This window comes from Pseudopipra pipra, chromosome 2 (assembly GCF_036250125.1).
Source record: "Pseudopipra pipra isolate bDixPip1 chromosome 2, bDixPip1.hap1, whole genome shotgun sequence".
In the NCBI taxonomy this organism is placed as follows: Eukaryota; Metazoa; Chordata; class Aves; order Passeriformes; family Pipridae; genus Pseudopipra; species Pseudopipra pipra.
This window is the reverse complement of record NC_087550.1, coordinates 38,347,920-38,371,173: the sequence shown is the minus strand read 5'-3', so window position 1 is coordinate 38,371,173 and position 23,254 is coordinate 38,347,920. Positions and strand designations below refer to the sequence as shown.

Genomic DNA, 23,254 nt, shown 5'->3' with positions numbered 1-23,254 from the left:
CCAGCCCTCACTCAGATCATCTTTGTGGCCTCCTCTGAATGTGCTCTAACATGTCTGTGTCCTTACGCTGGGGACCCAGAGCTGGATGCAGTACTTCAGGTGGTGTCTCGTGAGAGCAGAGTAGAGGGATAGTGTCACCTGCCTTGCCCTGCTGGCAACACTGCTTTTGATGCAGCTCAGGATGCAGTTGACCTTCTGGGCTGTGAGTGCACACTGTTGGCTCATGTCCAGCTTTTTATCCATGAGAACTTCCAGTTAGGAGACTCACTCAATGAGCTCTTCTCCCAGTCTGTACTCATATCTGTGATTGCCTTGACCCAGGTGCAGCATTTGGATGGAGACTTCTTGTGTCACAGTTTGTGCCCATCTGCTCAGGTCCTCTCACAAGGCACCACCAAGAAGAACCTGGCTCCACCCATGCTATGCTCCCATCAACTGTTTGCACACACTGTGAAGATCCACTGGGCCACTTTCTCCAGGCTGATGAGCCCCAACTGTCTCAGCACACAATTCCCCACCCCAGTTAGACAGATGCTCCAAGCCCTTAACCTACCACCATGTGCTATGGTGTTTTCCCCACCCAAACTCTTTGATCACCAGTTCTGAGGTCACTTTTTGGGAGAGTCAGTCAGAAAATTAATAACTTTAATTTTCACCCTTGTATTTTTCCTGTTGGTTTCTGGACCTCTGTAAACCTGGAGTATCTTCAGCCCTCTCAGCCCAGGAGTCACAGTGGTGGCTGTCTGCCCCATGAAGAGTTAACTCCTGTTCTGTGCTTTCATGCAACGCTCTGCCAGCTCATTGCTTCTGCCAAAAAGGACAAACTGCTCCCTTCTCCACTCAACTGTCACTTTACAAACCCACCATCCTATCTGTTTTCAATTTTCCTTTCTATTTTTTCCAAGCCATAATCCAAGGAAATCATACCTCATGTGGAAACTCTTCTACAACACTGATTCCCTTTCTTGTTCATTCTGTGCTGGTCTTGTGCTGCTGTCTGGATGTGGTTGGGGATTTGACCCACTCTACATTCAAGATGCAGGTGCCTCAGATATTTATGTAATGGTACTAAGTGTTTTTCTGGTTTGCTGTGTTAATTCTTAGTGATTCCTAGTATTGAATTGCCCTTCTACCCACTAAAAAACACTGGACATAATGTTGCCATTAAACTACTACAAATAAGATCCTATTTCTGAGATGCTTAGACAGTATGATGCACATAAGGCTAGGTTTGCCTTTTTCCACAAAGTAATATTGTAAATGTATCGGTACTAAGTTTTGTCTTTTTATCACTTATTTTTTCATGCTACATTTACTTAAGATTCTCCCTCAACTTGGCCACCCTTTTTCACAACAATTACAGAAAATACTGAAGAGCAAGGGTACTTGTAGCACTCCATGAGTAACTTTCAACATGAAATCTGACCACTTTTCACTGCCTTTTAACCAGTTAATTAACCTCCATGGACTCTTCATCTCTACTCATTGTGATTTCATTTCCTTAAGAAGCTTTAACTAAAGACCTTCTCAAACATCTTATGGAAATGTAAGCAGGTTATATTCTTCCAAGTCTCTTATCTATGCACTGAGTCCTTCAAAAACCTTCCCAAGGCACAATTTTCTCTAGTAAAAAAACCAAAGTTTAAATTCTTCCATGTTCTCTTTTGTTCCCTTGGCCACTTTTCTGTTTGTTTTTTGGGTTTGGTTTTTTTTTAGAATGGTTTCAGCCCAGTTCGTGTTGTGGGACTGATAGAGCTGCCTATTGTTCTGGAAACTTTTCGGTTCTAGGACAGTTCCCAACGGCTATCCGAGTTCATAATCCAGATCTTTCATACTTGAGGGCCTGTAGCAATATGTGGAGAACATGCCTGCTCTAGTGACTTGATCTTTTGTTCATTTTGTTTCTTAACTCTGTTCCTGCTGGTGCTTCAGACCAACAGAAATGCTGTCCTTCATCACAAGTGTTAGGGCACAGCTGGCACAGGGCTGCCTGCACCAGGCAGGCCATGGTAAACTCAGTGCTTTAAGCTTTCTGTGATGCTTCATGATCTCTGTGGCAGGCTGTGTCACTGGTCCAGCAGTGGTTACGTCCTGGGGCCCTTCGGAGGCTTCGTTCTTGTTTCATGGCCACCATCCAGCTGAGAATTGTGCCAGGAGGTCCATACAAATAACTGGATTTTTTATTATCATTGTAATCACTTTGGCTGGCTCGTTTCTACAGTCAAAAGATATTTATAACTCTGTTTCTAGAACATCAGGTGCATTAGCTACTCAAGAAGGGAAGTACCAAATAATTTTCTTTCTTAACATCGCATGTTTAAGTGAAAGGCTTTAATTTTATATGTAAACAGAGAACAAATGTTCTGCATAGACAGACAGTCTTTTTGCACAGAACAGGAGACCCCAATTTTAATGCTTACAAAACAAGAAGATAGAAGGGCTTAGAGTATCTGGTTTTGCCAGCTCAAATGGAAGATTTTGAGAAGGATTTTGTAAGTGTTTGTTGTTATGATATAAATTCTATTACAGCTCAGTCCTGCAGTTCTGCCTCACATGTGTGCTCTTAAATGACTGAGGAGAAAAAGAATCAAGAAATAACTGAGAAACATCTGAGAAACATCCAAGAAACGTCAACACGTTATTTGACTGGACATCAGTGCAGGACACCATTAAGCTACAGCAGGAGTGAAACACAGCTAAGCTTCCTGCATTTGAATATACTTCAAAATACAGAAGCAGAAAAAATAAAATAAAATAAAAAAAAAAAACCAGCAACTTGAATTTACATTCAAAATCAAATTTGGATAGACAGTTTCACAAAGGCATTTGTTGTGGAGTTCCTCTGCAAGACTTATAGCTGGCATGAGCAGGCAAGAATGAGCACTGTCTAACTAAAAATGAGCTATAAACATTCAAGTATCACTAAACATGGCCTGATTCTGCCTGTCTCCCTCGCAGAGCACAAAGGTCAGCCTCCTGATGGCTTCTTTACAGGTAGGGAGTGAGGTGCTGCTTGGTGCAAAGAAGAGATACAGAATCAGGACCACAACAAGCAGCAATTATAAAGTCAACTAACTTTCTTGGAGGTTGCTCAGGGCTAGATTTTTAAAGAGATTAATAAAAGCTGTTAGAAGCTATCAACAGGGGCACTGCTGAACCCATCAGGTGCTAAAATACGTTGGTAGGTCCCTAAACGCCTTCAAAAATCTGTCCCACTGCAGAGTTTCCTCATTTGACAGGGAAGAAAAAGAAGGGAGAATCACTTAAATGTTGGTGAAATCACTGAGCCAGACTTTGGGAAACTGCAGGGACTTTACTACTAACACCTGTTCCTTCAGAAGCCAACAACTTAAAACAGTGCCTGGTGGTGTTTTTTTCCCAGTGTGAGCCCCATGTTTCTGCACAGAGTGCATGAATGCCCTGCTGCTTGCTCCTTACTCCTGTGGAAATCCTGTGTAGCCAATGTGGATGCCAAGAGGTGTGCTGCTCTGCTCATCTGCTGGATTGGATCTCAGACAAAGCTCAACTGAACTCCAGAGAACTGGAAGTGGTGGTGGGTGGTAAGTGGCCCTACAGCTCATGTTCACTTTTGTGAGTGATGGCTATGGGGTAGGACTATCAGCATATGCCTTGCTCCAGTTTCATTAGCAGCATGTCACCTGGCAGTATTAGGTTAATGGTTGGACTCAGTAATCTTAGAGGTATTTTCCCACACTAATGATTTTATGATTCTATGTTGTGAAATCCAGTGTGGCCCTGTGAATGATATTAAAAGCGGGCATTTACAAGGAATCTGTCAGAAGTGCACTTTTGTCATGCAGAGCCATGTAATGGATCCTGTTTCCTTGACGGGTGACGAGGCAGAAGAAGATTAATGCCGTTGACAGCAGAACAAGTCCAATGAAAAAAAAAACTGCAAGTATCAGGCTGGTTTCTCCAGGACTCAGAGTTTTGCCAAAAAAATTGCCCCCCTTGCTGTCATCATCTGTTAAAAGAGAAGTTGTTAATAAGAAAGCTATGCATGAATCTGAAGAATTTGAAATGACAATTTAAAAAATCCTTACCCTTTTCAGTGATTCTATTTGTTGCAGTAGTTGTATTGTATGCTTCAGTTGTGAGTCCTCCTTCTGATGGAACTTTCCACTCTGTGCAGGGAGAAGAAAAGCGTAGTTAAGTTGAAAGCCTTACTAAATAATTTTTTCTCTTTCGAAAAAAAGTAATGCTGATTTTATTTAATTATTTCTACCTAGTTGATCTGAACAGAAATCATGATTAGATCAGCACAGCTGTTGCTCTGGGCAGCTCCATGGGCAACATCCCCCTTCTCTATAGGCATCTCTGTTACTTCACTGTTTACTGTGGTGATAAGACAAGGAGTAGCTGCTTTAAACTGAAAGAGGGTAGGTTTAGCTTTGACATAAGAAATAATTTTTTTATGATGAGGGTGGTGAGGCACTGTCACAGGTTGCCAGAGAACATGTGGATGCCCCATCCCTGGCAGTGTTCAAGGCCTAATGAAAGGTGTTCCTGTTCACGGTGGAGGGGTTGGAACTAGATGAGGCATCTTCCAATCCAAACCATTCCATGATTCAGTTCTGCACTTGCTTGTTTGAAATTTCACAGCCCACAGGAATACGTGGTATAAAATAAACTCACCTTATCCAAGGGAGGAATATTTTGGACACATTTGGCCATTACATTTTTCATCCTGCTGCTACGTGGTTATAGGTATGAGTGCCTGCTGGCACTGTTACAACCCCTGCAGAGGAGTGTAGACAGCACAGGGGGGACCCAGGCAGGACGTGCTGGATCCCGATGTTTAGTGAAGTTATGTGATGCAGAGAGGCTCACAGAGTACTTTTGGCTTCACTCACTCACATGTGGTGGAAGGGACCAGCACCACTCAAAGGGTTTGCCAACTTTTCTTAGTCAAGGGATCGCCTATTTCTTGGACAAGATGAACAATCACTTTCTGGAGCATCTTTTATCTCAGCTGGTCTCTGCCTGTGTGAGTCAGCAGTGATCACAAGGAGGAACCAGAGTCATGCTAGTCTGTAGGCCCTCCCACACACTGTGTGGCAAAAAGGGCTGAAAACCAGCTTTGCAGATGTTTTCTGCACCACCTGTGGATGACTAATGGTCCACAGACTGCCACTGTGTCAGAAGGGCACTTGTGAAGCACCAACTGTTTTTAAGTTGCAGAGTGCAGCAAAGATTACTGTCTTTGCCATGTCATTGGGGGGGTGTGTGCAGGGTGCAGCAGTGACATTGGATCTCCTCCTTTCTTCCCTGCCTTCCATTCATCCAAATGTGCTGCAATACCATCTCTGAGTCCTAGGAAGTTCCTGATACTGCACCTGATTTATTGATGGTGTAGGTTGTCTCCATGCCAGCATGGATGTGATCAGCTACGTGGCAGTGCAGAAGCCATGTTCCAGGGTTTTCTGCTAAGAGTTCAACTGTCTGAAAAGTCCCAGGGAAAAGGTCATATACATCTCCTCTGTGGTCCTTATCTGTCTGTGGCAAGGAAAAAGCGGAGAGTTGCCTCAAATAACCTCACAAGCACTGAAATATTCCAGTTAAACTTCCAGCTCCTCAAGGGAGATGAAATGCTGCTTCTTCTACATTTCTAAGAGAGTCTCATCCAGGGAAACTGCGGTCTGTGGACACCTCTCATTTAATCCACTAAATAACAACAGGAGACTCCTCCTGATGACTACAGATACTGGATAAGCAGAGGTGTTTCTTTGAAAGGCAGATTTTTTTAGGTAGTCCTGCCTGCAAGCTATCACAACATAAAACTGTACTCTAAGCAGGTGTAGCTCTAATTTTGTCCCTGTATCTTCCCTTATACCCATGGGTAAACACGTATTTTAACCCACTTAACCATGTCCTCTAATAGTGCCCTGTATTCCTGTTTCATAACATGAATATGCCTCAGAGTTATAGAAGCTTTGCAAGAATATAATTCATTTTCTATTTCCTTCACATCAAAACTCCCACCAACCTCAGCATCAGCCCAGGGCTCCGTGCCCAAGCTACAAAACAAGGTTGGAACCTGGTTTGGTTTGGTTTGGTTTGGTTTTTTTCAGAAATTTCCCATCACACTATAAAAGTTTTACTTTGATTTATTTTACTAACCTTGAAGATGAAGGTCTGTGCATGGAAGTGAACTGTATGGACATCCACTTCATTGCCCATTCCTATCAAATACCAGTTTGTCTTGTCACCTTCATTCATTGTTAGACCCAAGAGACTGTTATAAATCTTTCCATTGATTGCTGGAAGAATGACAAAATAGAGATGATTAATAACTGACCATCTTATGGATGATGATAACCTGCATAACCTGCACTTTGGACTTTTGGGGAAGAAGGAGTGGCCAGGCAGAGAGGGGACAGGCATGTATGGTCAGGGCAAGGGCTCTCCATAGTGACCCACTGCCACTGCGGGGAAACAGTCATGCTTTTGTTTCAGCATGTTTCGAAATCATGTAAGTATACATCAGCAAACATTGTCTTGAAAAGCATCAAATCAGTTTTTTACTGGTTGAGATTGAACTCCTGAACAAACAGGATTTTTGCTGAGAAGCTACATGGAAAAAAAGGAAAATAGAATTGTTGCCCAAAATGGGTACCACCTGTAGAAAGATGTTTGCTTTGCCAGGGCCGTTCATGTCCCCATCCAGTCTGTTCTGCCTGGCTCCTGGGCTGGTTGCTACTACAACCACAGTTTTAAAATATCATCCTTACACTCCTACACAACAAGCCTGCGAAGAACATGGCTCCCAAATAGCAAGAGAAGTCTGGCAGGCCAGCCTCTTCCCGAGTGTATACAACTAAACCATCTTGTTAGAAAAATATCTTGGCTGGGCCTCAGGAAATCTTTTTGTTTCCAGCATTGCAGTTTATGAAGTTCTCACATGGTTGAGTAACTGCAGTCTGAGTCCAATGTTTTCCTAAAAATAAACCTCTGTCCTCTTGGCTGCAGCCACTGAGTCCTACATACCGTGCATGCTGTTGCCTTCTACAAAGTTCTCAGTGGAATTAAAATCATCGGGATTCTTATGAAGGTATGTTTCAATATTTGCTTTCAAATACCAGGATTCATTTTCATCAAACACCATAAACAGAAGAGTAAATTCGCGATCAATGTCTTTCCTTAGACCTCTTTCATCTAGAGTTCCTTTTCTGCAAATTACAAGAGGCCCAATCAGACCACTGTATGTGTCCTGAAATAAAACAAAGATATGTATTACAGATTCTCAGTTCCTCCGGTCATGGAATAGATAAAGATTAATTAAAGATTAAATTTCTTTTCCCTATCAGATGAGAAAAAGAAACAGTACTCTGATTAAAAATTTCTTTCTCAACATGTCTCTGTGTTAATTTACCAAAGCAATGACCTCCAGGGGTCCCTTCCAACCCTACCCATTCTGTGATTCTGTGATTTTGTGTAATGTTTTGCCTTCACCCAAAATCCCTTCAATTATTCTTTAAGGAGGAAATCACAATACCATGGTGTATCCCTTGGGATTTCAGTAGATGAAATTACCCAGGTATGTGCAACTGTTATCAAAGAGGACAAAGCATCTAGCTCTCTAATGGCCTCTTCTGGCCTGTGATCCTCTCCACAATGAGAAACAGAATCTTTTCAGAAACATTATGCAAGGCAGGATGCTTTAGCCAAAGTAATGTAAGCTTTAAGGGCCGTTTCTTGGTTACCTTTACAAAATTTGCCGTTGAATAATAAACCCAAGTGATACAGTTTGGATCTGTTTTGCCAGGACCAGATCGTTCTGGGACATTCCACCTGTAAGTGTTTATTTCCCCTGAAACAGAGAGAACAATTTTACCATGAGCAGCTGGCTGTCAGAGGCTTTGAAGAGTATGTAACTCAGATCTGCTACTCTCCTCATCGAAAAATGATCTGCATCAAAACTATCTGTGGAAGCATGCGGTAATGGGATAGGAATATGATTCTGCCTTCCAGGAGGTCAATGAAGTTCCAGTGGTGTAAATGAAGGTATATTGCCCCAGAAAAGATCTGCAAATGATACTTACAAACAGTGGCATCCCACAGAGGGAAGCTTATAGACAGGACTCTTCATCTTCCTCCTTGGCAAAACCTGTAGCAGTTCAATTATCTTGGCTGCTGATGCTTAAGATCAGTTGAAGATGTTGGGAGCCAAGCTTTCTTTGACTTTTTCAATTGAAAAGGGCAAAAAGATGTGGCAGTTGCCACTGGGATTTTGCAGAAGGTGCTGCAGCAGTATAGCAGCTGGGAGCCTGAGGAGAGCTAAATATGAACAACCTGCTGACTGGGAGCAGCAGGGGGCTCCTGTCCTCTACCAGATAAGCCTCTGCTCCACAGCAATTACCAAAACCTCCGTCCCTTTCCCAAAGTGATCACATCTGCCACATCCTCCATGAGCAGAAATTCCCTGACCTCTGATTTAAAAAGAAGCAGAACAAACTGATGAGGAAATTATCTATTTGGGTGTGGATCAGTTCTCTACACTGAACACAAATATCTGTGTTCAGATGAGCTGTCTGTGCTGTGTGTCTCTTCATTTTTTTTATTTTTTTTTTTTTTTTTTTTGCTGGTACTGCAGAAAAGAGTAGGAGACCAAGATGTGGTAAACACCTTGCCATGTTAAGTGGTGGAGAGATGTTGAACCAGGCAACGTCAGACCCAAAAATCTTCCAGGGTGACAACAGCCAAGAGCATCTTGGGACATGTTATGAGTCAGGGTAAAACAAGGAAATCATAGGACTCTTGACCATGGTCTTACAGCCACAACCCAACAGCTGCTAACAGCTGTGGGCATCAAGACATGGAGAGTTTCTAAGCCTAAATAGTTGTGAAGTGACTTAGCCTAGATCTGTGTCACTGAGCCACTACATTGTTTTGATAGATCATGCAGTAGTGGGTTTTATTGCACAGAGAGATAACAAAAAAAAAAAAAAAAAGGTGTCTCTCAACTGTCATACAATATGAGATGGGTCTCATCAAGTATTGCAGTGCCTTTTTACCTTACAGGACAAGCACCTTCTGTTCATTACAGCATGGGTTTACACACCTCAGCAGAGATCAGAAAGGCTTACAAGACACAGCACTAGACTAATAGGACAAAAAACACTAACAAGAAAGCCCTCAGTCTCCAGACCATTCATGTCATGGAGACATAAACCAGGGAAGAGTTTGTCATCCACTTGTATCTAACCCACTTGTCATCACCTCTTTTTAGAGGGTATGATGTGAGAAGGGAGGCAGGTCATGGTCCCCCACAGCTTCCTTACTTTTTACTCCCCACTTCAGGATGTTTGGAGGCTGCAGATGGAAAAAATTTTGACTCTACTTAAAACTTGAGACAATTCAGAAGGCATTGAAGAGCCATCTTTAAAGAGTAAATAAAGCATAACCCCTGAAAAGACTGATAAACATGAGGAAAATGGATGTTTTCTCCCTTTTTGCTGCTGGGTAAATGGAAGAATGGCCAGGGAGAGGACAAAGCTGTGGCAGCTGGAAGCTGTTTTGGCTTAGCCTGCTGTGAATCTACTCTCTGCATCTATTTACCATGCCCTCCACAGTCTGTTTGGGAACTGGGAGTGCTCTCAGGAGCACAATTTATCAGGATATAAATCTGTCTGATGACTGACTTAAGAGAATTAGAGGGACTCTGGCAAGCTTGGGGTGAGCAGTCCAGCCTGGCCTAGGAAGACAGAGAGCGATGATTTCTAGATGATAGTGGTAGGGACTGAAGTGCCCAGGAATTATTCTTGTTTTGAGGGATTTGTTTTCTGTGTTAACTGTTTCTTCCAAACGCCTAAGGAGAAGTCTGTCCTTAGATCTGACTGAAGAATCCTTTTGGCTTACTCTCACAGACTCCTTCCCTCGTCTAACTCATCTCAAGCCTGCTCCCATGTGGACACAGGAGACACGACAGTAGTGTTCCCAGCGTTATACCTCAACTGTCGGCACCACCATCATGGAGCAAATAACAAACAAAAGGAATCATATAAATCAGCTGTATTTTTTTCTCCCTATGTATTAACCACAGGTATTCGTTTATGAAAATCCAGCAAGGCAGATGTTGGCTCCCATCTGGCCGTGAGTTTCTGTGTGATTATACTGTACTGGTACAGCTGCTTACAGGAAAGAAATTTCAGCTTACAAAGAGGTTTATTACATCAGAATTTCTTTTCACTCAGTTTCACACTGAAACTCACAAATACTATGAAAAAAATTGCATGGGTGTTGGAAAGCAAAGGTATATACATTTTGGATTGACTATAATGCCTGGGTTTGAGTTTAATTTCCTACTAGAATGTAAAAACCAACATAAAAGTTGAAGTTCAAAAAGTTTAACGGGAATTTTTCTATATAAAAAATTTCAGTGCTGTGAGAATTATTTTCTACTATTTTCCTCACTAGCAACTGAGGCATATTTGGTACCCTTCTTCAAAGATTTTTAATTCATATGACAGCTACGTTTTGTATTTTGTATTTGCTCTGAATGCAAATACCAATTCTGTATAGCTTAATAGAGAGGCAGAGTAAATGTTGCCATGTTGAACTACCACTGAGTTTGAAAGTTTTTAAAATATTGTTAGAGTGTCAGTCTGGAGGCAAATGAAGCAGTGGCTTACACTTCTCTTGCCATGATTATGGTCCTGCTTCTGGTTTTTTTGGAAGTTTTCCAGTAATATTACATTCCTTTTTCTATCCCTGATAGGAACAAAGGTTCAGTCTCTGCCCAAATATGCTCACTTGATCAGGAACCTACATGTATAACAACTCAGAATCATAGCTGAGTAAACATTCAGTGTATTATGCCTGGGTCAACATGTGGATGTGTGCAAGCTTGAAAAAGGGATTATCATTCATATGTTTAAATACTTTTATATACAGCCTTTCTAGCTCAAAGAAAAGAGATTAAAAAGAAATAAAAAAGAAGAGGCTTACCAGGGAGGGTAATTGGTGTCTCAGGCTGTTCTTCACAACCCACTTCTTCTACACCATGTGCACTTATCGAATAAGGTCTGCTGGCTTTGTTCTTAAATACAATCAGTACAGAGTCACCAACCTCAGCATGGAGTAATGGCCCTAAATTCAAACAGACAATGCTTGTGATTAATGCTGCTTTTCTGATTTCAATAAACTTTCAAGAGGTTGGTCTAGGAGTGGAGCCAAGGTCTTTATCAAAACTCTTGGGCTTTTCTACTCTTTCAGCAAAGCCATCAAAATTAGTTAGTTATCTCAGCTCCTGGAAAGCTCCATATATACAAATAATCACTTTTCTTTTTAGTCAATGAAGAGTAATGTTCACTCTTGAGGCAGGTTTTTGGACAGCTTGTTTTTAAAGAAAATTCTTGTGGATGGTTTGTGTATTTTTTAATATTTTATTTCTTAAGCTGGTAACTGCCTTTTTTTTAACTTTTTTTTTTTACTTCAAGGAAAAAGGAAACATCAAATACATGCCTAGGGAGTGTTGTCCCCAGGAAACAGTATGGAGCTGTGTCAGGGGAGGTTTAGGTTTAAATATAAGGAAAAGGTTCTTCACCCAGAGGGTGGTTGGGCACTGGAACAGACTCCCCAGAGATGTTGTCACAGCACCAAGCCTGACAGAGTGCAAGAAGTATTTGGACAATGCTCTCAGGCACATGGTGTGACTCTTGGGGCTGTCTTGTGCAGGGCCAGGACTTGGACTTCAATGATCTTCCAACTCAGGATATTCTATGATTCTATGACTACTTTATGACCAGTTGTTGCCCACTTCTCACCCCATAAAAAACTAGCTGATGGCCATTTTATGACATGTAAAATATGTCTTGCCCAATGCAGACACAAATCCAGCCCCTTTATATTGTCTTAATCTGCCTACGAGAGTCCCCCCTATGTTACAAGCTCTGAAGCTAAGGTGAATCCTGGAATTGCCATTTTAGCTTCCTCCCTGTATGTACTCCTTAGGAAACTCCTTATTCATGCTCAAGACTGAATTCTTTAGTTTGGAAAGCATCTTTAAACTCAGCAATTATATAAATTGTCTGTAAAATCATTGATAATCTGTGCTGCTTGTTTTCCATCTTAAAAAAGATGGAAAAACTCTTAGTTTTTGGAAAACAATCCTCTCACTGACCAGGCTTGGTCTGAGAGACGTGAGAGCTACTTGCCCAGGATTTCCAAGTGTTCCTCCTCTTCTGTCCTCACTTTGCGATGTGTGAAGTTGCCATTTGTGTACTCCCTGTAAACCACCTTCTTGTATTTTGAACCAATCAGATCTTCTGCTTGGCTCAGAAAAATGTGCCCATAGCTGCAAAATAAAAAGGCAATAAACCCACTAAACTTTACACATCTAAAAGCTATTAACTATTGTGTTATTCACAAAAGATTTGAAAAGCATATACACCTTGATGCAATGTAATGATTGATGTGAAGCCCTTGAGTACTGCAAGAGATTTTAAACAGCAAATAATAAGAGTGATAATCCTCACTAAATGCACACCTTCTTCAAACAGGTAAAGCTGAGGATAAATTGCACTCACCACAAACTTTTGGGAGTTCCTTCACCAGAGCTGTGAGAGCAGAGGTGAGGTTCAAGATAAGATTGGGTTCAGCCACTGTCTCCAGCTGCATTCTTCTTTCCAATAAAAGATACTGCCTGCCCCTGAAAACCTGAATCCTTTTATCACGATGGCTGCTTTCACTACCTTGGCTATTAATCAGCCACAGGAAGATGATAACCAAAGCTTGATCTTTGAAAGCAAATGCCACCATCTGAGATAAGAGGGAGCTGCTTTACTCTGGCCTTTGCTGCTGTATTCTGTGCAGGGCTGGATGCTTTCCCAGCATGACAATAAAGTGAGAAATGTATTTTCCCTTCTGCACCTAGTAGAGGATGCTTTTTTTGTGCCCTCCAGGTTTACACATTCGCCCACAGTTTGTTGTTGCTCCCATGGTATCCTAGAGGGCTGACTCGCTGGCAGAGGACACTTGCCATCCACTGTGCAGCAGAGCATTCACCCTCTTCTGAGAGCAGCTATGTCTCCTAGCAGCTCATCTCCAAGGTGCCCCTGGCAGGGGAGTTGCAAGGTTGGCTCACAACATGCTAAATGAAATGAAAAAATGCCCCAGGGATACTGCTTACTGTAGTAATGGACTGTGTTGCAACAGCAGCCTTTGACACTTCTGGAGTTAATATTTTCTTTAAACTCGCTTCACCACCTGCAATTCTTCAGGTATATTTTTTACAGAACCCTCTTCCCCTTTACAGGGAGAAGTTTCCCAGAAGGTTTATTTTTGAAATATGTTTCTTGTTCCTTTTCGCTTTCACAGAAGTGTCCTCAAGGACCAGCCTAAGCAATATGATCTAGAACAGGTATTTTCTGCACAGGATTTTTATTCCTTAGCACAGTGCAGTGTAGAGGTCATCTGCTTGCAGGGGTTACTATGTTCTGACCTTTTCAGGGGAGCCAGGGGTTACTACCCTGCAGAGAAGCAGGCTCAACACCTCCCTCATGCATCTGCACTGCCTACAGGGGCTCATGTCTGGGAGGGGTACCTGGGTTTTTCCTGTGTCAAAACTAGACCACTGTAATGGGGAGACTGGGAAAAGTAAGGGAGAGGAGAGTGTTGGGGGGCATCACTGTAAGGTTGAGCCAGGGTTGAAACACGCACATGGATTTAGGGAGTTGGAAGCCTTCTTAAGTTCAACAGCATTACAAGACACACTGAGATGAAAACATTTGAAACTGGTGCCTATGGACTAGTCTAGTCTGAGAGGCTACGACTTTATAAATATGTTTTCTGTTATTTTGTTCTGCAAAGAGTTCCTCCTAAAAAGTACAAGGCTAGCTTTGTGAAATGATGTTTCAAAGTTTCCCCTCCACTATGAGTGTGTCCCATGCCCACAAGGGTTTTTTGCTTTGAGTACCTTTCCTCATTGCTGCTGATGTTGTAAATCTTTGGTGCTGAGCTCTTATTTGAGGCATAGTCCCACTCAACCTCCTCCGCAGCAATGTAGTAAAGCCGCATGGCTCCGTACTGCTGCTGGGCTTGGGTGGTATTGTGGCAGCTGCTGACCTCGTAGAGATGTTTCATCCCACCAACGAAGTGATCAAAAGTCCTGCAAACCACTTTGAATGTGCCTGGAAAAAAAAAAAAGCACACGAGATTTAATCAGTTAAAAAAAAATAAAAAGAAGCTTGGCAAATTAGGCCCTGTGTACATCTCTGATCTGTCCCCAGACAAACCTAATCTGTGATACTGTATGGAAAGTTAAACAAGGGGATGTTTACACAGAATCATAGAATATTTTAGGTTGGAAAAGACCTCCCTGATCATTGAGCCAACCATTAACCCTGCACTGTCAATTCTACCACTATACCAAGTCCCTAAGCACCACATCTATAGTCTTTTAAATACCTCCAGAGATGGTGACTCCACCACTTGCCTGGGCAGCAAGTTTCAGTGTTTCAGTGTTCCACCGTTTCAGTGCTTGACAACCCCTTCTGTGAAGAAACTTTTTCCTAGTATCTAATCTAAACCTTCCCTGACACAACTTGAGGCTGTTTTCCTCTTGTTCTATTGCTTGTTCCTTGGGAGAAGAGACTGGCCCCCACCTCACTACAGTCTGCTTTCAGGTAGTTGTGGAGAGTGATAAGGTTCCCCCTGAGCCTTCTTTTGTTCAGACTAAACACCCCCAGCTCCCTCAGACCCTCCTCATCAAACTTGTTCTCCAGATTCTTCCCCAGCTCCGTTGCCCTTATCTGGACATGCTCCAGCACCTCAATGTCTCTCTTGTAGTGAGGGGCCCAAAACCAAACACGGGATTTAAGGTGCAGCCTCACCAGTGTCAAGTACAGGGGGACGATCACTGCCCTGTTCCTGCTGGCCACACTATTGCTGACACAGGCCAGGGTGCCATTGGCCTTCTTGGCCACCTGGACTCACTGCTGGCTCATGTTCAGCCACTGTTGATCAGCACCCCCAGGTCCTTTTCTGAGAGTTTTCCAGCCAGTCTTCCACGAGCCGGTGACCCACGTGGAGGACTTGGCAGAACATGGCCTTATTTTGCTCCATGTGAACCACTAGCCTGCTCCATCTTTGCTCAAAAATCACCCTAAACTACCTCTAACAATTTGAGTTAGATTAGCTTAGCCAAGAGACTCTAAAAAGCAATTGATTAGATATCTGGCAGCAGGAATAGGATTGCCAGTGAGCCTTCACCAATGCTGCCCATGTTGCAGACATATCCACAAGGAACATGAGAAGACGTAGGAGGAAGCATTCATTGCAAAACTCAATAAAGGCATAGAGAAACAAGGGGTGTGTTTCAGAGATGCTGTTTCCTTGTTCTTGAGTACAGAGCCACTGTATCAGCCTTTGCTGCAAGATACTTCCCACTCAGACCCTGCAGTTGTTCGGTGTAATCAGGCTAATGGAGGCCTCTTTGCAATACAGACACAGACACACTGTACAATAATGCTTGCTTATAACCATTTCTGGATATGCACCTATATGGTGTAAAAACAATTGAGCTAAACTCCACAAAAGGCCAAGCCACCATAGGCCTTTCAGGTTTTTTTGGTAGCTCTGATGGTCAAAGGCTACAGTGATAGTGAGAGCATTTTTGGCATATCCATAGGCAGATTTTAATATTTATACTCTCCTTCTCTCTTTCCCATTTGCTCAAGCATAAGCTGACCACTGTGTTATCCTACACAGCTCCACCTGCTAGCACTTTGTGAAGGAGGAAAGCACTTTCACAGCTGGTCTGCATGTGAGTCAGTGATGGAACCAAAATTAGAAACATAGCTCTGTCCAGTCTGGATCTCAATCCGTTCCTTGTGATTCTAGGGCAAAAGTGATGAAAAAGATAAAATAACATGCAGTTAAATAAAATCACATACATTGGTGATTGTAGAGATCTGATAATCAATTCAATTTCCATTATTGCCAGTAGAAGGTTAGCTGGCAAAAATTAATAATCTCTTAGAATAGTTGTTTTGTGTGAGTCCTGCAATGCAGTTTCATGACAGATGGTGGAAATGTTTGGGATATGCATAAGAAAAGTATCTTTTGTCTTACAGACACCTGCACCAGAGATCTCACCTGGCATGTATGCAACACCAGCATACCAACTCTCAGGTGCTGCGGCCAAGGACGGCCCTTGGCATAGCCTTGCACAACTCTGATGACTCTCTTGATTTAAATAGAGTTGCACCAATGTAAAACAAAGTAATGTTGCGGTTTTGGTTATGAAACTTATTTGCTAAGTCTCCCACAAACAATTCACCCCTTCTTAATTTGAAGTATGAAATACTGGATTACCCATGAGAATTAAAAGTGTCTTTAATGTGTTTGCTTCTGAAGAAACTCCTAAAGACTGACTATTATTGGAAAGTTATTGCTGAAGTCCTAAAATGCTTTAAACGATGCTGACTGTCCACATAACAGTGAATTTGCTCTTCTAAAAATGCCTGTTTTAAGAATTATAGAAATTCTGTGAGCTATCTCTCTGCCTGCTGCTCTTCCCATCCCAAGGTCATTGAAGCCTCCACTCTTTGATGCAAATGGATATTTGATTTATAGCACCTTCCCAGAAAAGTAACCCAGACTGAATTCTCAGCTATGCCAGGTCTCCACAGTCTCCATGCTTTCAGGCTCCTTATGCAGAGCATCTCATCTCACCAACTGTTATTTTGGCTGACTGGTATCTGCAAGTGCCACACCACCAAAATCAATTCATGAACATACCCACATGATCTGGCTGCATCAGTGCTGTCCCCGATAAATGAGGAAACAAGGCCAGTCCATCCCTTGTTGTCCCTCTGAGGTCAATGGTGTTCCCTTGAAAATGAACCCCGTGCATGTCATAGTGACTGCCCAGCCCGATGAGGTGCCAGGACACTTTGTCATTCTTGCACATGGTCAGGCCTGGCAGATTACCATACAAGAAGCCGTTGACAGCTGGAAGAGAAGGAAAGATCCCAGTTAGCAACAAGTCCACAGAAACTCAACACAGAGCCTCCTGACACCTTCCTGGCAAGAGATTCATGGCGCAGCAAGTCACAGCATTAAAGGGGTATTTTGTGAAGCAAAGGTAGTGTTGGAGGACACCAAATTAATATATAAGTGCTATTCCTATAACCTCTGACCTTCTACCTTTTTGATTTTAGCCTGTAAAATCTTGTAATAGCCTTTTGCAGTAATGTAGCACTCCTCTTCCAAGCTTTTCAGCATATCTTCCAGACACCAGTTAAGTGTATAAATTAGGTACCTCCTTTCAGCTGGAAGAATGTATAACTGTGTCATCAAGGCTATGGAGAGAGTCACAAAGACTCTTGGTTATAATTTCAGTTCTGATGGAGCCCTTTTAAGTTGTTTCGATCTTTGACTTCCACTTTTACTTCTTAAATGTATCCATTTCTTTTACAATGGTGGTATGAGGCTAAATCCCCTAATCCTCAAATGTTTGCTGAGATCAGTGTGTGAAAGATGCTGTAACAGAACAAAACTTTAGTATGAGATCCACATAATAATGGAAGAATAAAATAGATGGGTCCAGAAGGCCCTAGGGTTTTGTAACCATATGTAGTCTCAGTGCTCTTCAGAAAACTAAAGCAAAGACCGGTTATGCGATCTGCTCAAGTCTGTCATGTCGGGGTTACCTTGGAGGAGATCCATACTGAAATCAGATACTTACATACAGAGATGATGTTTTAAATATTATTGGCCATTCCACTAGTCTTTGCCTCTCCTCTCCCAGAGGTGGTCACTGCCCAAGTGGGAGATGGCAGAGAAGAGCAGGTGGACCTTTATTGTCTGAATCAGTGCCAAGGCCATCAGAGAAATTTAAAACTAGTGTACATTGGCTTCTTCTGAAGTTGATGCCTGTTTCTGGCATTATGTCTTTCTATAGACCTAAGTATTGTATCTGAAAACTACACTCTATTCTCTTTCTCCAGGTATAGTTGGTAGGTGGATGCATTCATTGGTATTATGACTAGGGTTTCAACATGTACTCCAAGGGCATCAGGAGCTGACCATAAGCTGATTGACAGCTTTCCCCCTCACTCTCCAGTGCACTGCAGTTGGCTATGAATGATGATAAAACCTACCAACTCATCTTCCTATTATGATTGAAGAAAAGGTATCATTAACAGATATTAGGCATTTCATACCGTGCATTTTGTTGGATTCCTTGAAATTAGCATCATTTTCATCTACTTTTGAAGGGTCTCCAGTAAATGCTTCAATATTCTTGTTCAGATACCAGCTGTCATTCTCATCAAAGATTGAAAAGAGGAGGTAAAATTCTCTATCGATTCCTTTCTGTAGCCAAAAAACAAGCCAAGACTTTTAAAAAGTATGTTCAATCAGAATGAATTTCTTTTTTTAACAATTTTTTTTTTCCCTAAAAATCTGAAGCTGCCTTCTTACTAAGTCTGTGTAGAGACAGTGATTGTCATTCTTCCATCAGCCAGAAGGATAAATAAATTGTCCATTACTTGGGGTGAAAAAAGGCATTCATTGCATGAAAAAGATGGAAAAACTAGGGACAAGCCAGGATATTAAGGAATGACAGTTTCATCTTCTTAACATTCCCCTGAGGTCAGCTTTTACCCTGAGGACTGACCTTTGTTTAATCTCTGCAAACTGAATGGGGAACTGGGCAAATAGCCCATATGGGAACCCCCCCCAGTGCTATGGGAACCACCCTCCTGTTAGGGACAAGCAGATGTTCACATTCGGCACCTGTGTCCCATCATGATTCAGTGTGTTCTTCCGACACACCAGCAGAGGCCCCACGAGGCCGGCGTTGGTGTCCTTGACGGCATCAGTGGCTGAGTAGTACAGATAGGTCAGGCATGGTGGGTCACTCTCTGTTGGACCTCCATTTTCAGGCACCCTCCATTTGTACGTGAAGGTTTCACCTGGTTTAACATGGGCTCCTGGCTTCAGATAGCCTGCAGAGAGAAAATTGAGATGCAATAAGATTACAGGAAGGTTTTGTCTTTCTGACTACAAGGAGTCAGGAAGACATAGCTGCTGATTTCTGTGGAGAAGCTCCCACTTTCAACCACAGCTCAAGCACCATCCTGATGTCTCTGCAGTTATGCCATGGGGACGTTTCACCTGAGTCCTGTACCATGGGGACAACCAAGCCCATTCCCCGAAGAACAAGTTTAGCTGCTTCACCCAGACACCTTCCGACGCTACTGTGGATTATCTGGATTCAATCAGACAATACAGCAGACCTCATCCTGGTGCTTAAATGGCTTCCTCTAATGTTTGTAGCTTACCTGCCCTATCATGAGATTTATCTGCGGCACAAACTCAGACTCTGGCACTTCATTAAGCACCAACAAAGCAATTACATTAGCGAGCAGAGCTGTAGCTGTGGGTCTTTAGAAATTCTAAACAAATCTGATCCTGATAATTGTTTCTTTTTGATTTTGAAGCAATGCACAGGATCCTTTGTCAGCATCTGCACAGAGTGGCAGATGTTACTTTTTTTGAAGGCTACTTTTAAAGGATTTGGGCCATTGTCTGTTACCATGCAAAGGGTGGATGTAGCACCTCTCATGTAATTTAGCCACTGTAAAAGAGTGTTCGTATTCACTCAGAGAGAACTTACAAAAGGGACTTGAAAGTCAGAAAAAGGGATCACCCCTGCAACCTTTGTAGAAAAAAAAATGCAGAGTAACTTTTCTGGTCTTTGCTATGAGGAAGATCAAATCAGAAATTTTGTTTAACACTTAAGCATCCATTGGCTAGATTTTCTCATCATAGTCAGATGAGTCAGGCAGCAGCACACCGCATTGATCTAATACTCCTCTCTAATATTGCAAGAGAATCCTCTTAAAAACTTAGACACAAGTGAAAACAACAGTATTAATTTTGAAGACATACTATTTACTGCAAATTGCAACACAGAGTACTGATTCAACAGTATCTTATACTACTGTACTCATTCTGCAACAATGCTTAATAAGGAAAACATTGATTTGGAGTCAAAAAGCCTCTGAGACTAGACAAGTGTCAAACACAGCATGGAAGGGTGTTTCCTGAGGGCAGAACTGAAAAAACCTGTGTCTGCAAACATCTGTAGATATCTGCAGGTACGTTTATATACGGTATTTTCCCATGAATAGGCTGCACTCAGACAATGCACAGCCTTTGAAAAATCATTTATCTGTGTAAACCTACAGCTCCTGTGAGACTTCTACACTTGTAGATAGATATAATGGAAATCAAAGGCACAATGGTTAAAGGAGAGAAGGAGGAATGGAAATATTATTGTTGAATCTGGAGTCAGGGTCCTCTCCAAACACCCAGAGGTGTGCAGATCACACAGCTGCTGAATTGCAGGGTTTTGTTTGATTTTGCACCAGGCCAAAGTGTGCAATGTTGGAGGGCAAGAGAGTGCTAAATTATAGCACGACAGGAGTGACAGCAGAGGGAAGCTGCTCTTCTGTTGGGGAACTACCTCAGACATGGGTGGCATTAGGATCTGTGCAGATAACTTCAAGGCTGAACTCAAGCCAGTTGGGTTTTTTTGTGATTTGCCTGCTGGCAAATTTGTTGAGTTCCAAGGTCAGCAACTAGACATGACGATTTAATAAAGCCTTTTGCATTGATTTTATTTTATGATGAGTTTTACATGTTGACCTGGTTCTCTTAGTAGTTTTCAAAGGAGGGATTATGTTCCACGAGTTTCTTTTTGATGTATTGTGGTGGAAACAAAGCAATTTAAGCAACAAGAAAACTACCTTTCTTTTCAGTGCTGCAAATGCAGCAAAAACTTTTTCAGAGATCACAACATTATCTCTAGGCTATGGATGGAATTCAGCTCACCTTAATCGAGCCATCTCAAACTCAATCCCTAATCCAAACTCTAGACTTCTGTAGCTGATAGAGACAGAATCATATCTCCAGAGGGTGAACTACTGTCTCCTAAAATAAGTGTTTTAAATGTAAATGGGACTCATCACTCTCTGAAGGATTTGTTTCCTGTCACTGACTGTAAAAAATGCCTGTTGATTAAACATGCCATTTAACATTTAATAGTTAAATTTAAGGAATAAATTTCCCGTCCTTTCATAAAATTAGAGGAAGACTTTCTCAAATGCTCCATTTCAGTGTTTATCTATTTATGGGAGTTAATAAGGATTATCACTGTTTCACATTTCAGGGCAATCAGATAAAAATTGGCTTTGACACTGCCTATCCCAACAGTAAAGCAAGAGCAATGCTGGCCTGGATTAGAGAATAGTGGATAGCTATATCTAAAGACTCAGCAGGGCCATCATGCCAGATCCTAAGATTCATAATTCTGGAGTATGTCCAGAGGAGATCCACTGATTGCAATGGAGTAATATTAGATTAGAACTAATATAAATTGGATTGTGCTTGTGACTTCTGTTCAACATGGACCTCAGCTAGTGTTAGACATCTTGTCTGGCACATATCCAAGGGGAAGAACACATTCACACACTGTGGAGTCCCATGGATTGTGACAGGTATGGTAGAAACAAACTTAATAAAATCATCCCTTCCATGCCTTAGTACCCACAAAAAGGACAAAACTGCAGAGCAGCAGCAGATTTTTAAACTCAGGTATTCTAGATGTGATGATACAGTAGTACAGTCTAAACTTACCATCTAGGTAGGGAGCACCTTCCGACAGCTTGCTGAAGCTTACACCATGGGCCATAATGCTGTAGCTTCTTCTGGCTTTGTTGGCAAAAGTAACCAGCACTGTATCTCCTACTTCAGCTTTTATAACAGGACCTTAAAAAAGAGAGTGAGGGAAGCTATTAGAAGAACTACTCTCCAACATATTTCCACCAAAAAAAGAGGGAACTGCAAGCATTAAATTTCCCTCTGGATCCAAATGGTTCTGCATTCAAACCTGATATAGTGACAGGAGGGGAAAATATTCACTATACCAAGTATTCCCAGGTGCTTCATGTCCTCTGACCAAGTCTTCTTACTGAATGTTGCATCAGTGTATTCCACATAGCGAACTTTCCAATATTGTCCTCCTATTCTGTCAGTCCCTTGTGTGAAATAAGTTGCAGATTCACTGTGGAATTAGCAAATCAGACTGATTAAATAATTGGAGGTTCAGACGGAACCCTTCATTTCAGATAAAGTTATTACTCCAGACACAGGAGACATGACCCCAGAAGTTACTAGTTTGCATACACTTTTCTAGCAGACAAAGAGAGATATTACCAGTTAGAATTAGTTAACAAATGATCATTCATTGTGCATTAGACTTTAATGTTTAACCCCAATTTACTTAGGGAGATGTCTGTATCGACTTACCTTAGGGCAAGAACTGTGCACAGTGTGTCTCTAATCCTTGTTGGCTTTTCTGGGAGACACTGTAATGCAGTTTGTCTTCATCAGTAATAGCAGAGGGGAAAATTCTACCGTTATGGTGCCTCTGAAATGCACTGACTGTAGGTGTGAAAGCTGCCTGAGTAGTCTTGACAAAGGGTCATTAACTCTGTTGAACTTGGTGTGCCTCACTGGGGTCACTTTCTTCATGTACTTAATGGAGCAAGATAAGTGTTTCCAGAAAGCAACTACAAGCATCACAGTTACAAATCTAACTTCCTGGCAAGGCTGTGTAAATCCATTCTTCCCTGCCCCTTTCAATTAAAATTAATAACAGTGCGGGTCCTAGCCCTGGTGAATCACTGGGGAAGTCTCACACAGACTCCTGAAATTAAAGCACAACAGGAGAGGACAAGAAAACTCACCTGCCAGTGGCATTCAAACCCTGCCCAGTGAATTTATCATAACCATCAGGTCCGTAATTCCAGAGCACTTCTTCAGCAGCAATATAGTATCTTCTCATATGACTGATTGGTGAAGGGTGAGACAGGTTTTTTTGGCAGATCTGAACATCATATAGTGCCTCCATGCCACCTGGGAGGAGAAAGAGTCTGGAGACAGTCCCTGACCAGCTGCAGTGTCAGCAATCTCATGGATACAAATGCACATTCAAAACTCTCTGGGAGCTACATGGATTGAAAATAACTACCAGAGTAAATTTTTGTTTTAAAAGACTTTCTCTGCCTACACTGGGCCAGATGCCAGCGTCCTTCTTTTGCAAGGTGGTGCTTTATACCATGGGTGAAACACACTGACAACAGTGGTACTCATTAGTTGGCTTATTTACTCAATTTCTTAATCAGTGTAAGGCTGGTAGAATGATTTGGGGCACCAGAGT

At 42.1% G+C, this 23,254-nt stretch overlaps 1 protein-coding gene across 2 annotated transcripts in view; it reads right to left on the bottom strand.

Moving 5' to 3' along the window:
* Positions 1–3,704: 3,704 nt before the first annotated feature.
* The window catches only part of HEPHL1 (hephaestin like 1), a 33,234-nt gene continuing 13,684 nt past the window's right edge, over positions 3,705–23,254 (bottom strand). For both annotated transcript variants that reach the window (XM_064645084.1, XM_064645083.1), the window contains 15 exons: positions 22,782–22,950; positions 21,960–22,096; positions 21,670–21,801; positions 18,763–18,974; positions 18,189–18,339; positions 16,762–16,974; positions 13,937–14,150; positions 12,177–12,316; positions 10,969–11,109; positions 7,725–7,831; positions 7,009–7,231; positions 6,142–6,281; positions 5,358–5,517; positions 4,065–4,145; positions 3,705–3,985 (listed from right to left, as the gene is read on the bottom strand). In XM_064645084.1, coding sequence (XP_064501154.1) covers positions 3,783–3,985; positions 4,065–4,145; positions 5,358–5,517; positions 6,142–6,281; positions 7,009–7,231; positions 7,725–7,831; positions 10,969–11,109; positions 12,177–12,316; positions 13,937–14,150; positions 16,762–16,974; positions 18,189–18,339; positions 18,763–18,974; positions 21,670–21,801; positions 21,960–22,096; positions 22,782–22,950 — 2,423 coding nt within the window. In that variant the 3' untranslated portion in view covers positions 3,705–3,782. The remainder of the gene's footprint in view (positions 3,986–4,064; positions 4,146–5,357; positions 5,518–6,141; positions 6,282–7,008; positions 7,232–7,724; positions 7,832–10,968; positions 11,110–12,176; positions 12,317–13,936; positions 14,151–16,761; positions 16,975–18,188; positions 18,340–18,762; positions 18,975–21,669; positions 21,802–21,959; positions 22,097–22,781; positions 22,951–23,254) is intronic.